The sequence below is a fragment of the Berghia stephanieae genome, chromosome 6, assembly GCF_034508935.2.
Source record: "Berghia stephanieae isolate SIO BIC M18660-M18661 chromosome 6, UCSD_Bste_1.3, whole genome shotgun sequence".
NCBI classification, from domain to species: Eukaryota; Metazoa; Mollusca; class Gastropoda; order Nudibranchia; family Aeolidiidae; genus Berghia; species Berghia stephanieae.
Window position 1 is genome coordinate 7,673,554 of NC_088365.1, and position 17,722 is coordinate 7,691,275.

Below are 17,722 nucleotides of genomic sequence, written 5' to 3' on the forward strand. Positions count from 1 at the left end.
ATATTGCCATAGAAGACTATTCTGACCGAGTCTGAATAATATGTTGATTGCACATGTGCATTGGAATTTAAGTCTGAATATTCACAGGAGACTATTCAGACTCTAGTCCGAACAGCCGCAGCCTTATAGAACATCGTAGTAAGATTAATTCTTGCCAGTAAAAAGTTAAATTCGCTATTCTAACCTAAGCTAGCTGTCTTGATACCTTCGACGAATCACCATTAAAATGTCAACTTACAAATGCGAGACTATTTTCCCATGATTTATGAAGATTTTAAAGTTTCTCTGTTTTTATCTATTTATTAAGTCCTAATGTGTGTGGGAGAGTTTATGAATTTGTATTTGTTGAAGCTTACCTCTTTTACAATAAATAATTGAAAAATGATCCTCATCAGGTGTGGGGTTAGTAGGTCAGACGTATGAAACAATCTCTACTGTTTCAATTCTAATATATAGATTTATTACTATTCTGATTCTGAGTCTGAATCAATAAGATTCAAAAGTCCTATGGGCCAATGAATTCAAACCTGTAGTAACAGAAGCAGGATGAATGAAATGATGGGTGGTTAGGGGGTCATCTTAAGACCTACATCCGATGAAGGCTGTGAATGATTTAACCTTGCATTGAATTCCGTTCTCTCATAGTTCTCGGGAAGAAACTGTTTTTATATATTTATTAAGTCCTAATGTGTGTGTGTGTGAGAGTTTATGAATTTGTATGTGTGGAAGCTTACTGTTGTATATTTGTTTGATCTCTGTTTGAACTCTCTCGAGTTCACCCTCATTGAAAATCGAACAAATTTGTTCGATTTCTCATGCATATAAACTCAAGAGAGTTAAAGTATTTGGGAATTGTGAGTGGTGTGGTGTCACTATTGATTGCTTTATAAGGTATCATGAACCTCCAAATTTTTCATCAATATTCTATTGTTGGTAGTTACGGCTTGTTTAGGGTATCTGTGATGCTTTCATTATGTGTGGATTTGAAGTTTGTTGTCATGAATTGCACTGCTTTACGTTGCATCCGTTTGACTTTTTAATGTGTTTTTCATGTATGGGTCCCAAGCTGGACCGTCATATCCCACAGTTATCATATTAACCCTCTCCATACCAGCCATTTTCAGGATTTTTCCCAAAACTTCACACCCAACTAACACAAAAATATATTTTTTATCACTCAAACACAATAGCAGTAAGTTCTTGCAATAAATAATTTCTTTAACAACACACTGGTCATTTTCTTCAAATTTTATGATGTACAAGAGAAATTTGAATAAGAAAAATGTAGGTTCTATCGTAACGAACGTGACGATTTTCCTATAGTTGGTTAGGAGAGGGTTAAAGCAGTGTAAGCTTGATTCTTATTTCTTGAGCGCGCTGGCTCATAACTTGGCACAAGTATCTTAGGGTTCTAGCTTTTGCAACTACTTTTTTACATGGTTGTTCGATTTCAAACGTTTGTTTATGTAGACTCCAAGGCAGCAAGCACTATTGACCCCTGAGTTTCTCATTCATTAGGTTGATGGCTTCCTGTTGTTTGTAATATTTATCACGTTTCATTTAGCAGGATAAATGTCATGTGCCATCTTTTGTTCCATTTTACATGCATATTTATGGCATCCTGGAGGCATCGGGTTCTTTTTTCATTATCTTTTCTCTAAACAATAAAATGTTGTCAGCAAAAAGAGTTAAATGGATTTCTTGCGATATTCCTTTTCCTAGGTCATCGATTATAAAAGTGAGTGGAGCAGGCACTTTGGTTGATAACAGCAAGACATGAAGTGAGTAGGAAAGTGCCAGAAGACAACAGAGAATAGAAACTTCGCCGCGAATTACCTCTTGGGGATGAATATAGGCAATTTCATGATTTTAAAAAAATTATTAATTATTAAAGAGAAAATCAACTAGGTTTCTATATATCTATTTTCTTCTCGTTTCGCTTATTTGATATTTTCCTCTGTGCCAGCACCCATATTTTGTGTTGAATTATGAATTTAAAAAACCTCTGATTTTTTTTTTTTTTTTTTTTGCAAGGCTATTTGCTACCCTGTGCCAACCCATATGGCCCAGAAACAGGAACCCTGGCAGAGATTGTCAAACCATCACACACTCAGCTCTGCGAGGCGCGAGGTGTACCATTTTGATCCAGCAGCCCCTAGAGATGATCTCGACTTTGTCTTGAAGTCCAACTACAACCAGCATGAAGAATTACTCAAGGACAAAAATCAAGTTGTTTTCCAGCCTGAAACATATGGAGATAAACATGGGTAGGTTCATTGCATTGGATTAGTTCCAAGAGTTTATGCCAAAAGCTCAGAGGTTTTTCTATGCCCATAGGACATGGGAAAAGAATTTTTGATCAGTATTCTCTGTCCATTCAGCTGTAATTGATGAATCGGTTTGTTAAAAATTGCAGAAAATATTGTCCAATTGACCCTCATCCTGTACATACGATAGCAAGCAATCTTTACTTATAATTTTCTACTATATAAACTAGACTAAACTTAATTTACCTCTATGGGCTTTATGACTACAAGGGACTACTGTGAGTAGGTTGAAGTGAACTTTATCTACACATTGAAATTCTTCTCACACTGAATATTCTCTTTAGATAAACCTTCCACTCCCAGATTTAAAAATATATAAATATATTAGTTTGTATAGAACATAATAGTTTAGACATAGTTAAGTCTCATCCCCAAATGAAATAAACATTAAAACTCCATAATTTGCTCTAAGTGTAATGAAAGTCTGTCAATAAATCTCTTTTAACGTGAGGGTTCCAAAGAAAACACAGATATGTAACTGTCTGATTAACCCACTTCTCATAATAACCCATTCCTCTTTAGTTACTGGATTCAAAAAAAAATATCAAGACAACCCCTCTAATTTCTTGTTACATCTTATAGTCTTTTTTTTTCACCATGTAAATAACAGAGCAAAGTAATTTTATTGGAATTGTCGTGCAACATAGACAATTGAATCAACATTTAATTCGGAGACAGGCATTTCAATGTCTACAGTAGAATCGCATATCTCTACGTAAAATGACTTGATATTTGACAAAAACAAAAAAAAATGTACATTTAAAAACCAGATAATGAAGATTGAAAAATAGTTCGGCTATGTGGTCTAGTGATATGACTCTCACTTTCGGATCGGAAGGTCCTGGGTTCGAGCCTTGCACTCGGCGCATAGTTGACCTTGGAAAAGGCTCTTTACTCACATTCTCTCACCGTACTCAGGTGTAAATTGAGTACCTGGCCGTTAACAGGCGTTATGTCCCGTCCTACATGTTAAATGTTGCTGTTGACCAGGGACCCCTTGTAAAGCGCTTTGAGCACATTTAGTGGATATTGTTGTATATAAAAGCTCAATTTTTTATTTTTTTATTTTTCATTTTAAAATAAAATTGACAATAGGCAAGAATATATCGAGGTATCTCTGTAACATAATTTATTCTTTTGACCAGAATTGGTTCCAACAATTATTTTTAAATACTTAATCAGAGCAATGAAGATAAAATGAAGAGGTTAATAATATGCATGCAATTTTATCATTTCACCTGGGCTATTTCTATTTTTTTAACTTGATGTCAAGATTTCAATTTATGTTTTTAAAAATTTGTTTTGTAATTTTTTTTTTCCAGACGTGTCCTAAAAAATCGCAAGAAGCCAGAGGCTGAAGTGATTTTGGCTCTGAACCATCCCTTAGTTATAACAAGCCAGAAAACTCAAGAAAGCACCCACAGTGTGAAGACAGCTATTGGTAAGTGATTCAATTATGTGGTCTTTTTACCATAACTATATAAAACTAAGAATGGCCAAATATGATTTGAGAATTTTTTTGAGCTTTATATAGCGCAATATCCACTAAATGTGCTCAAAGCGCTTTACAAGGGGTCCCTGGTCAACAGCAACATTTAACATGTTCGACGGGACATGCCGCCTGTTAGGCGATATTACAATTTTTCGGACAAAGACAACGCTGTTAATAGTCAGGTACTCATTTTACACTTGAGTATGGTGAGAGAGAGTGAGTAAAGAGCCTTTTCCAAGGACTCAACTATGCACCGAGTGCGAGGCTTGAACCCAGGACCTTCCAATCTGAAAGCGAGTGTCATACCACAAGACCACATAGCCGCACAATGATTTAAAAAGCAAGACAGATTTCATGCTCACCGCAGAGGATCGTGATTCGTGGAGACAGCTGACTGGCAACGTGCTCAAGTGTACAAGCCACGATGGATGATGATAGAAAACTAAGAGGGCCCATACACGCTCAGTTTTCATCCAGGGATGATCGAGGGACAGGCATGGCTGAAGCAAATCGTAGTGGTGAAAACACAATGTGTATGGCTAAATACCTGGGCAACGAGCGGAGGGATGGTCAGTCGCTTGCAAAGCCCGCCTTGCTTAAGTCTCTCCAATTGGAAAACCCGGCAATTTGGCATGAAATCCCTGGAAATTTTTCCAAATGTGATTTATCGATCCCTCTAATTGGGACAAGGTTCCCAGCCAATGGAGAGACAAAAATTGTCTGAGCCTGACACCCACATTGACAAGTTTGTTGCAAGTATCCTTAATTCTCCTCCTCAAAATACCATATGAACCATGTAAACAGAGTATGGGTTCAAAACAAACAATGGACGTTTCAGATACAAACCCTTCGTCAGCACAACATTTGTTACATTTGTAACATTTGTTGTGCTGACGAAGGGTTTGTACCCGAAACGTCCATTGTCTGTTTTGTTCCCATACGAAGCCTCTCCATTTTCACCCTTTCAGTGGTATGTAAACAGAATAGGAACACCCGTTTGAATATTGTCAGTACACAGTTGGCCACACCAACAATTTATATGTGCACTTAACGCATGTATAGTAGTCCTATGTGGTCTTGTGGTATGACACTCGCTTTTGGTCAGAAGGTCCTGGGTTTGAGCCTCGCTCAGCGCATAGTTGAGTCCTTGCAAAAGGCTCTTTACTCACATTCTCTCACTGTACAACAGCATTGTCTTTGTCCGAAAAAAACCCTGTAATATCACCTAAAAGGCGTCATGTCACGTCCTACATGTTAAGTGTTGCTGTTGATTGGGACCCCTTGTAAAGCACTTTGAGCATGTTTAGTGGATATTACTCTATACAACAGCTCACGTTTTTTTAGGTTCTTTTGTTTTTTATATTCTTTTCTATTCATTACTTGTTAAGAATCCACAACTTCTAGCTACTTAGCATCGCTTCCTCAAACTGTCACGGTCTCATAATTATTTATCAGGCCAAGTGAAATGATAGTGAGGATGGTTTGGTCATATGAGACCCAATCTTATCTTGACTTGTCATGAGCTTTGGACTCTTCCTTTTTTTTGTAAAAAAATAATTGAACTTTTATATAGCACAATATCCACTTAACGTGTTAAAAGCGCTTTACAAGGGGTCCCTAGCCAACAGCATCATTTGACATGTACAACGAGACATGATGCCAGTTAGGCGATATTACATTTTATTTTCCTCCAGAGACAGCGCTGTTAAAGGCCCTGTACTCATACCACTAGACCACAAAAATTCTCATTTATTATCAAAATTTTCTCCTTTTCATCTTAGTTTTTGCAATTAATATACGATTTTCTATTTCTCTTTACAGCAAGCCACCACACGGAGACTACCAATAAAGGTTATTCAAGAAAGCCCGATGGAGGATTCTTCTGTTCTTAAGGTCTCAGTTGTTCTATTTTCGTTCTGTTGATGAAATGTAATTTATACTGAAGTGAGTTTCTTTCGATTATTCGCCAAATTGTTTTTATAAGTTTCAAAGTTCATGGCTTGTTCACATTTAAAGTTTTTTTGAAACCATTCAGCATTTATTATGCATTCTCTTTATGTTTCACAAACATCATTTTCTTAGAGAGCAAGTTATTTGTTGTGATACTCAAAGCAAATATTTAGAATAATTTACTCAGTAGTTATCAACGTGAATAATACCTTGTTTATATTATCACCCTCCTTCTAATAAGCTCGCCACACAAAAAAAGAGCAGAAAATTGCGACTTTTTGATATTTTAAGGCATAATTTAGAGCAAAAGAAAAGTATTAGATGATAAAATAAAGTGATTAAATGAATTTGAAATCTAGATCCATACTAAAACTGTGATTTGTATAAAGTGATTATATAAAACGCTCATCCTTTACTACATTCCTATATTATTGCATCGTTTCAATTTGATATATGTATTTCTTTTGTTTTTACTTTAAGTTATACATATACATAAAGCAGCATTGTATAAGTACAAGTGTTTATATAGATTATCAGGTGTTTTTTTTTTTTAAGTTAGAATAATCAATATAAGAATAGCAATAGATGAACCAGCATTCGTGTTATAAAACATTATGACACTTTTTAATAGATTATTAAAAATGAGTTCAAATGTTTTTTGACAAAAAAAACGTGATATATTTTTGAAAGCTTTAATATTTTATTTGAAAGTATGGAATTAAAATTGACATTTGTTTAATTCAATTTATCAAGTTTTCCTTTCTGTTGTTTGTTTGTTTGTTTGTTTTTTTTATTTTTATTATTAATATTTATTGTTGTTATTATGTTAAACTTTGCTCATATTTTTAATATAAGTATTTTAGAGATGGCCAAGACTCAACTATAGACTTTCCATTGTGTCGCTCTGTTGGACCCAAAATATGGCCTAAATTCAGTATGAAGATTCGTGCCCACCCATTAGAAACTAAACGTATGCGCTTTGTGCGGAATAGTGGTCATGTGGTATGACGCCTACCTTCGAACCTGTTACTTCCTGGTTCATTTTCCTGCTCTGGGTGGCACAAAGTTGAATCCATTGACAAGCCGTACATTTTCTCACCATACTCTGGTATAAAATTAGTATTGAGCGTTTATATAGCGCAATATCCACTAAACGTGCTCAAAGCGCTTTACAAGGGGTCCCTGGCCAACAGCAACACTTAACAAGTGGAACGGGTAATGAGGCCTGTTAGGCGATATTATATTTTTTTATCGAACAGAGACAGCGCTGTTAACAGCCAGGTACTCATTTTACACCTGAGTACGGTGAGAGAATGTGAGTAAAGAGCCTTCTCCAAGGGCTCAACTATGCGAACCCGGGAGGGTTCCGATCGGAAAGCGAGTGTCATACCACAAGACCACATAGCCACACGTATAGTTTAGTATAGTATAGTACCTGACCTGCAAGTTGTCTCTGTCAAAAAATGGTATGATGTAACTTCTTACAGGCTTGCCCTACATGTTAAGTGTTGCTGTTGGGACCAAACTCGTGTGAAGCACTTGGAGCACATTTTGGTGATAATGCGCTACGTAAAAGCTCAATCAATAACAAGAAAAATGCGGCTGTGTCGTCTTATGGTATGACACTCGTTTTCGGATCAGAAGTTCCAGGGTTCGAACCTTGCTCGGCGCATAGTTGAGTCGTACTTCTCTCGTCGTACTGAGGTGTAAAATGAGTGCCTGGCCATTAACAGCGTTGTCTCTGCCGGAAAAAAAAAATTAATATTGCCTGACAGGCGTCATGTCTTGTTCTATATGTTGCGTGTTGTAGTTGGTCAGGGAACCTTTGTAAAGCGCTTTGAGCATGTTTAGTGGATATTGTTCTATATAAAAGCTCGGGTTTAAATGAAGTGGGTAGAGAAGTGCCAAAAAGACAATAGAGAATAAAACATTTTGCGGCAATGGGGAGTCAATCCCACGACCTGAGTTTTATTGCACCTCCGACTGGTCATGAGGACGTCATAACGAAGCCCTTTAAATACAACATTATGTGGAGAATGCAAAGTAGCTCGACATGACCATTGACAGTAGTATGAAGTAGAAGAAGCATATTATTGCCAGCACAGCTCTTAAGGCAAATAGAACAATGACCTCCCTCAACAGACAAATACGCCACTGCCACCAATCTGTAAAAAGAAATGCTATGAAGCATATGTCAGGCCCAAACTGGAATATAGTAAGCTCAGTGAGGGACACACACACACACACACACACACACACACACACACACACACACATCACAAGAAATCAAGGAGCTAGAAAAAGTCCAACGTCGGGCGGCCAGATTTGTCAGTGGAAACTTTGAGCGGGATATGAGCGTAACTCAGCTCATAAACGATCTCCACTGCATGAAAGACGTTCCATCAACAAACTCCTCGTGTTCCACAAAACACAAAACGGAAAACTCGAAATTCCAACTAGCCATTTGAAACGGAGCAACAACAAAACAAGAAACTCAACATTTAATTTTGAAATCCCTCACTCAAGAACAAACCATCATCTTTACTTTTTCTTCCCCTCCACAATCCGCCTTTGGAACTCCCTACCAACCACTTGTAAACAAGCCCTTTCGACTGATGACTTCAAAAAATCGCTACTCGCTTCCATCTAAACACCCCTGTTACTGAAAAGACGGCCATACAATCTTCAGCCTGAAGCTTTTAAAATGAGCTTTTATTTAGCGCAATATCTACTAAATGTGCTCAAAGCGCTTTACAAGGGGTCCCTGGCCAACAGCAACATTTAACATTTAGGACGGGACATGACGCCTGTCAGGCGATGTTACAATTTTTTCGGAGAGAGACAACGCTGCTAACGGCCAGGTGCTCATTTTACACCTGAGTACGGTGAGAGAATGTGAGTAAATAGCCTTCCCCAAGGACTCAACTATGCGCCGAACCCAGGCTCGATCCCAAGACCTTCCGACCCGAAAGCGAGTGTCATACCACTAGACCACATAGCCGCACATGGCCTTAATGAAAGAAGAGGAAGAAGAAGAAGACGCCCTGATATCCACGCCATCCAACACTCTAGGGTATAATGACCTACCCAGCGCGGTATTATGTCGGGGTGAGCTATCTGTTGGAAACTGACTTTAGGATCTTCTTCTTCAGGTGCCAGACATCGGTGATCATGGTACGCCATTAATCTCTCTGATCAGATAAACTCAGAATACTAATATTACTATTCTCTTTCTTTGTCACTCAGATGTAGTAGTAGTAGTAGTAGTAGTAGTAGTAGTAGTAGTAGTAGTAGTAGTAGTAGTAGTAGTAGTAGTAGTAGTAGTAGTAGTAGTAGTAGTAGTAGTAGTAGTAATAGCGTATAGCTACACCTCCAAATGTATTTCGTCAACCCAATTCTAAAGTCTTCCTCCGATGTTCAAACTATTCAAATATGTTTTTCGTGGTCTACCTTCTCTCTTTTTACCTTCTATCTTCCCTGTGAGAGCAAGATGTTCAATAGACATTTAGGATCGAAATTATGAAATTATATTGAGTAAAATCAATACAATTCCATATTATACTACACAAGTCTTAAATCTTGCAATTCTAACACATGTCACTTCACATTCAATTACTGGGATCAGGGATCGTATTCATCCTAAATCCCATTTACAAAGAGCAGGATGGCGTTGATTGTATGTAGAACTTCCAACTTCTGCTCAGATGGAAGTGCCGTCGTGGGTTTGAGTCCCCTATAATATTGCAATCGTTTTTATTCTGTATTAAATTGTCTTCCAACACTTTTGTACTCACTTCATCTCTTGTTATTACCAAGATAAGTTAGCGCCTGCTCCACTAACTCTTCTGAATAAAAGCTCAAGTTTCTTTGGGGGGTTTTGTTTTTTTTATTTTGTTTTGTTTTGTTTTGTTTTGTCTGTTGTTTTTTTTTTTTGGGCGGGGTTGTTTTGTTTGTTTGTTTGTTTGTTTGTTTGTTTGTTTGTTTTTTTTTGTGTTTTTTGTTTGTTTTTTTTTTTTTGTTTTTTTTTGGTGGGGGGGGGGGTGTTTGGAATATATTTTCCTCGTATTATCAACGATAAATTATGTTAAATTTGGACGTACATGTTTGTAGATCAGCGTTGTCGTGTTTGAATACTACAGTCTCTCCTTAACGTTCTTCTCCTTACCGATCATTTTCAGTACTTTCCCAAAAAACGGCAGGCTTACCGAGTAGAAAAATGGATTTTTAAAACTCAAACAAGCTCCCTACAAAACAACTTTATGTTCTTATTAATTAAACAGAGATCATTCTTCAAATTGTTTGATGTACAATATAAATCTGAATAAGAACTTAATTACTTACTTACTTATCCGAACCAGCGACCACCTGAGCTCTAGCCCTTCGGTCTTGTGCCATGACGTAGAAGTTAGACGTCTTTTGTAGTTGTTCCAGGTGACTATAAAGTGTGTTACTGATGCTTGGATTTGGTGGGAGGAATGTGCATCTGAATAAGAACAAATCTATATTGTGTGGTAACAAATTATGTGACGATTTTGATGTAGGTGGTTAAAATTTCTTGACCACCGCCTGTAAGTGGGCCTGTGCGGATATGTGGTCTAGTGGTATGACACTCGCTTTCGGATCGGAAGGTCCTGGGTTCGAGCCTCGCTCGGCGCATAGTTGAGTCCTTGGAAAAGACTCTTTACTCACATTCTCTCACCGTACTCAGGTGTAAAATGAGTACCTGACCGTCAACAGCGTTGTCTCTGTCGGAAATAAATTGTAATATCGCCTAACAGGCGTTATGTCTCGTTCTACATGCTACTTGTTGCTGTTGGTCAGGGACCCTTTGTAAAGCGTTTTGAGCACATTTTAGTGGATATTGCGCTACATAAAAGCTCTAGATAAATCGGTATTGTATTATCAAGATGAACCAGGTCTCTACAATTGAATTTGAAGACAAAAGCGTTAGAATTATACATTTTAAGATTTACGACGAAGAAAAATTTTATTAATTTTTCTAAAATAAAAGTGTTGCTGCTTGAAGCTCGAAGGACAAAATAACGATAAGTGTTGAATTGCAAGCTTCAACTTATTCGACGAAGACAGATACTTTCCCATATTATCAACAAAACAGGATGAATGAAACATTACAGACGAATAAGATATTGTAGTAGTGGCGTTAAGGTGAATAATCAATACTTATCGTTAATTTTACTCTGTAAAGCAGATTGATTCATGTAAAATTTCATAATTTAAATACTTAATAGATGAAGTGCCCCCCTCTCTCTCTCCCTCTCTCTCTCTCTCTCTCTCTCTCTCTCTCTCTCTCTCTCTCTCTCTCTCTCTCTCTCTCGCTCTCTCTCCCTCTATCTCCTTTTCTATGGAACTGGTCCATTGAAAAGCTACATAGTGACTAGAGAAAAAGAGTGATCGTGTTTAAAAAAAAGAAGGAAAATATGAAGCAATGTTCCAGGCTCAAATTATTCTCTTATGCAAAGCAGAAAGTCTAGATTGAGCGTCGTTTCATTCTTGATTAATGGAAGTAGAAAGGATGCCGGGTAAGTGAGTAGATAGTACCTCTGACTGGCCTGTCAACAACCCTTGTTCACTTCTGTGAAATATTAGATGGGGGCAGCGTGGTTCAGCGGTACGGTCTTTGCTTCGTACCCGAAAGGTACCGGGTTCAATCACCCGCAGCAGCTGCGTTGTGTGACCTTGAGCAAGTCACATCGCCCAAGCTCACTTTGCGGCGCTGCTCAGCGGCTGACGCCTGGGTTATTCCAGTCTTCCCTTGGAAAAGACCCTAGAGACAAATTTCCCCTTGGGGATGAATAAAGGGATTTTTTAAAAAAAATATTGTCGCTTCCCTATTACACTCGACATTTGATCCAGAAAAAAATAAAAATAATGAACCAAAACAAACTGTTTACATTTTTCTCCAGAATACTCGTCCTTCAACTAATATTGATCAATAAATTAAATGTGCATTTGACACTTTAGAAAGCAGCTCTGAGGGTCTTGAAAATAGCGCTATTTAAAAGCTCAAGTCAAAAACAAAACACACATACACACACACACAATCTATATATATAATATATATATATATATATATATATATATATATATATATATGTCTTGGAATTAAAATGTATTATTATTCCAAGTATATATATATATATATATATATATATATTTTATGTGTGTGTGTGTGTGTGTGTGTGTGTGTGTGTTTGTGTGTGTGTGTGTGTATTGTGTGTGTGTTTTATCTTTTCTTTTTTGTTTTGTTTTTTTTTTTTACTGAAAAGGGGCTTTTGGGCCCGAAAGGTTCCGTGTTTGGTATTTTCTTCTTTTCCAAAACTGTTATATATTCATTAATTTGTGCTCATTATTGTTTAGGAGATTATGCAGAATACAAGGTGTGTATCGAACTTTCTTCTATATATATTTAACGCTGATTTTTTGGTGTAAGTGTAATAACCATGCTTATAAGAACTCCGCGTTAATAGAAAAGAAAGGGGCAATTTGTTACATTATCACAACATATAGGGAATGAGATTAGCGGAAGAGTAGCGTCCCTTGATTGGACGTCACCCATAGTCTGTGACGTCACCGGCGGAAAAGTTATTAGAGAGAGAACGTCATGTTGGTTGTGCGCATGCGTCTCTCGTCCTCGAAGCGAGGACGAGAGACGCATGCGCGTAACCAACATGACGTATGGGTGACGTCCAATCAAGGGACGCTACTCTTCCGCTAATCTCATTCCCTATACGTCAAATTTTGTGGGGCTATAATATGGTCTTGTGAACTCGCCTTCGGATCAGAAGGTCCTGGGTTCGAGTCCCGTTCTGAGCGGCTATAATGGTTTCTTTACATGAATCAAAGAAATACTAAACTGCTAAAAGCTGTGGACTGTGCGGTATGTGGTATGACACTCGCTTTTGGATCGGGAGGTCATGGGTTCGAGCCTCGCTCGGACATAGTTGAGTCCTTGGAAAAGGCTCTTTACTCACATTCTGTCACCGTACTTAGGTGTAAAATGAGTACTTGGTCGTAAATAGCGTTATCTCTATCGAAAAAAAAAAATGTAATGTGCTGCCATGTCCTGCCCTACAAGTTAAGTGTGTTGTTGTTGACAAGGAACCCCCTGTAAAGCGTTTTGAGCACTTTTAGTGGATATTCATGCTAATGCTCTCTATAAAATCTCTAGTTTCGATTGTTCACGAAAAATAATGACATCCGTTAAACATCCTGAAACATATAAATCTATGGGCTTCTTTTTAATGTAATATTTGTTCATGTTGTTTTGTTTTGGTTTTTGTTTGTTTTTTTTTTTTGTTTTTTGTTGGGTTTTTTTGTGTTTTGTTTTTTTTTTTTTTTTGTTTTGGTGTTTTTTTTTTCTTTTGTTTTTTTTTTAACCCAGACAGTCGGAAGTTTTTTACACGTTTTATTTTCTTCAGATCGTGCCAGACTGGGAGGTAGGATTGGAGGTTTTGAGGAACATCATACAAGAAAGGGCAAAACATCCGTGCTCTCTGACCGGCCGCCACTCACCCACGACCAGCAGCAGATGTCAACGGAAATCGTTAATTAACTCACTCAACCCAAGAGATTTTTGCTACTTTTCAAAATAAGAAAAAAATGTATTAAAAATGAGCATGTGCATTGATAGTTTTATTCAACTATCATTAACATGTAAAAACTAAAAACAATAGCTTTGATACTACGCCTATAATTATTATTTGTCTCAGAAAAATGTAATAAATAGGCATGGGGTAAAAGTAACCCGGAAAAACTACGGATATAGTCGGTGTTAGGGTTGAGTGAGTTAATTAAATGATGGACACATTAACAAACACAACAGAAAAAGGCAGAGAAAAAAAGTTGATAATGTTGTTGTTTTATTTATTTTTTATTTTATTTTTTTTTGGTTGTTTTGTTTTGTTTTGTTTTTGTTTTTGTTTTTTGGGTTGTATTTTTTATTTGTATTTTTTATTTGTATTTTTTATTTGTATTTTTTATTTGTATTTTTTATTTGTATTTTTTATTTGTATTTTTTATTTGTATTTTTTATTTGTATTTTTTATTTGTATTTTTTATTTGTATTTTTTATTTGTATTTTTTATTTGTATTTTTTATTTGTATTTTTTTTTTGTATTTTTTATTTGTTTGTTTATTTGCTTTGTTTTGTTTTGTTTTGTTTTATTATGTTTTGTTTTCTTGTTCATTCTTTTTTGTCATTGTTTATTGCGTCACAAAAGTCAGTCATGTCTCGTTCTACATGTTGCGTGTTGCTGTTGGTCATGGACCCTTTTGTAAAGCACTTTTAGCACGTTTAGTGGATAATGCGCTATATATATAAATTCTCAAGTTTTTTTTATTTTTTGTTTGTTTTTTGTTTTATTTTTTTTTGTTGTTGTTTTTTTTTCTTGTTTTGTTTTCTTAGTTGTTTGTTGTTGTTTTTAATTTTTGTTTTGTTTTTTGTTTTTTTGGTTTTTGTTTTTTTGTTTTTTGTTTTGTTTTTTTTTTTGGTGGAGGGGTATTAAAGATTAATTTATATCTGAACGTCATTAGATCACTGTGAGATTCGATAAAATTAAGGCTTTAAAATATGTGACCTACCGCCCCAATCCGGTATTATGCCGGAGTGAATCAGGTGCCGGATATTTAAGCTTTTTTCTTGTTTGTTTGTTGTTTGTTTGTTTTTTTTTTTTTTTGTTTTTTTTTTATATTGTTGTTTTTTGTTTTTCCATTCAAATATCGATCTATTAAAATGACCCTCATCTTGTCAAAACTCTCAAATCTGGGGCCTCAAAGGAGACAAGTGAATTCCCAGGTTTGAGAGTTTTTTGACAAGATGAGGAGTCATTTTAATCAAACGATAATAATTTGAAGGTCGAGTTTTCTGACCAAAACTTTTTTAACGGGTTTGTTTGTTTGTTTTGTTTTTATATTTAGAGTGTGGCAGATTGAGGACTCGATGCCTCCCTTTGCGTTTGAAGCGAATGCTCTACCATCTGAGCAATCGGGCTCCCTGACCCGACTAATTAAAAATTTATAAAAAATTAAAATTGAGCTTTATATAGCGCAATATCCACTGAAATGTGCTCAAAGCGCTTTACAAGGGGTCCCTGGTCAACAGCAACATGTAGGACGGGACATGACGCCTGTTAGGCGATATTACAATTTTTCGGACAAAGACAACGCTGTTAACGGCCAGGTACTCATTTTACATCTAAGTACGGTGAGAGAATGTGAGTAAAGAGCCTTTTCCAAGGACTCAACTATGCGCCGAGCGCGAGGCTCGAACCTAGGACCTTCCGATCCGAAAACGAGTGTCATACCACAAGACCACATAGCCGCACACAAAAAAAGCAGTCACAAATACCAAATCGAGCCAGACATGATGATGACGATGATGATGATAATAATAATAATAATAATAATAATAATAATAATAATAATAATAATAATAATAATAATAATAATAATAATAATAATAATGATGATGATGATGATAATAAATACAAACAAACAAACAAACAAAAGAGAAAGTGTGTTTTGACGAATCACATTATTGCAGTCAGATACAATGCCAACAGAATAACTTTTGTCTCCACTATACTTTCTTATCATTTATTTTTTGGCTGTTCTTTGACGCAAATCCTTCGATATCGAGTCTTCAGTCACTCGTAACTCACGAGCAGATTATATTCATTTTTTTTTAGTTTTCATTTACAAAAACGTGTTCTTTCGACTATCTGCATTTATCTTATAGTTTTTTAGAGCTAGTGTCAATTGCAACAGGATACGTTTTGCCTCTGTCATTCGTAACCGACGTATTTTCCTTCCGAATCGAAGCTCTCTCATCTAAAAATAGCTGCTATCTTGTTGACACTATGACGTATCCTAGTCACTAGTCTCAGTCTAAGCTTGTGAAGTCCTGCCTCTGCAAATGATTAAAAACTTGGCCAACCTTAGTCCGAAGGTGCTTTGATTTTAGTCTGGGACTTGATTAGTCAGCTTACATGAAATCTGATTTTTTTTTAAGTCCTTGACTAAAGTCAGAGAGAGTCAAAGACTAAGCGGTAGTCCGCGTTAATGAAATCGGCCACATGGTGTCTAATGTCTCTGAAGGAATACTTTATTTCGGGATGAAACAGTTCCTGAAAATTGTTTTTTTTAGGTTTAGATTTTAGACTTTAATTTGAATTAACTTGACCAATTTTTCAAAAGAATAATGCGGGGTTTTTTGTGGGTTTTTTATCGATTTACTTAGATCTCAATTTTCCCCAATTCCAGCTTTTTTCATTGAGAGTTCGATTTGTGGAATCTGTTTCACACATCGAACTCTAAATGAAAAAAGTTTACGACGTGTACATAATTGCAGGTCTGATAACGGAAGGCAATAATGGGCTTGTAATGGACAATATTTTGCGTTGGTTTGACAGGATTTCCGTATGAGCCAAAACAATTAGGGTTATCAAACATGCAAATGAGTAATGGCCAGGATTACCACCATGCAATGCTATAATAATATTGCGGCGAAGTGTCAAAATGAGACCAATGCAAAGGTTTCCCTACGTTATCATATTTAGCTTGCCATGACCTTAATCTGCATTGATTTACCAGTAAACTTCCGTGTTCTGGAAAAAGTCGTATTTAAAACTTTGGCCTAAAAACGTGTCCTTCAAATATCGATCGATTTAATGACCCTCATCTTGGGATGAAAAAAAACCTCTGAAACTTCGCGAAGTCCCGTGTTTGAGAGTTTTTCCCAAGATGAGATTCATTTACATCGAGTTATATTTGAAGGACACGTTTTCTGGTCGATTTTGTAAATACGAATTGGGTTTTTTCCAGAGCACGGCAATTAACTGGTCGAGAAATGGGTCAAACCTATGTGAACTTATGACCTTCCGTAGGCTTCAATGGAATTTTCCTGCAAAAAACTTATACTTCTAAATAGGTCGATTAAAATAAACGATAAATTGTCGAAGACTCTCAAATCTGAGTTGAAGTCCACAATTTTAGACTTATTTTTGATAGATTGGGAATGTGTGGGGTGATCGTGTTCCAGTTCCATTGATATTTCTCAAACGAAACGGTTTAATGCCAAGTTAACGATTACGTCCCTCGAACATAAACGATCCACCAACGACGAGGAAGAAAACCAGGATCTGTCCTCAGACGTCGCCACACGACGCCCGGTTCGCGAGTTAAACCCGGTTTTCTTCCTCGTCGTTGATTGATTGATCGTTTAGGCTCGAGGAACATAATGAACTGAAATTAATGATCTTGAGTCCCTTTGGTCAAAATTTTGTGATTTATGCCATCGAAATCCCAGAAAACGATTACCATAACTTTTCTCGGCATTTATTATTACCAGTTTAACTTTATTATTATTATTATTATTATTATTATTATTATTATTATTATTATTATTATTATTATTATTATTATTATTATTATTATTATTATTATTATTATCATCATCATTTTACTATCAGTATTAGTATCATCATTATTACAGCTATTTTAATTACTTTTTTCCCCTATTACAAGAGCTGTAACCTCTCGGGGCGAGGACGAGAGACGCATGCGCACAACCAACACGACGTTCTCTCTCTAATAACTTTTCCGCCGGTGACGTCACAGACTATGGGTGACGTCCAATCAAGGGACGCTACTCTTTTGCTAATCTCATTCCCTATAGTTATATTTATGATGTGTTTTACACTGCCAATAGAAATACTAGTTATTTGTGAGTCTTTACAAATATCCTTTCTTTTCTAATTCCCCTTCTCCAGTGAGCATTCTTGGGGTCCTCCTGGCATATACTTTGGAATATCTTAATAGTTATTTATGATGTGGTTTACACTGCCAATAGAAATACTAATTAGTTGTAAAATCTATCGCCGTGAGATGCGCTGACTTCCTTTGATCAATTCGTCAACATGAAATTGATACTCCA

General features: G+C 36.4%; 1 protein-coding gene across 1 annotated transcript in view; it reads left to right on the forward strand.

Annotated features, from left to right (window-relative positions):
- Positions 1-13,546, forward strand: part of LOC144974411 (protein CFAP276-like) — a 14,647-nt gene extending 1,101 nt beyond the window's left edge. The window contains exons 2-5 of the mRNA XM_078917267.1: positions 2,035-2,267; positions 3,650-3,768; positions 5,641-5,712; positions 13,209-13,546. Coding sequence (XP_078773393.1) covers positions 2,035-2,267; positions 3,650-3,768; positions 5,641-5,711 — 423 coding nt within the window. The 3' untranslated portion in view covers position 5,712; positions 13,209-13,546. The remainder of the gene's footprint in view (positions 1-2,034; positions 2,268-3,649; positions 3,769-5,640; positions 5,713-13,208) is intronic.
- The last annotated feature ends 4,176 nt before the right edge of the window (positions 13,547-17,722 follow it).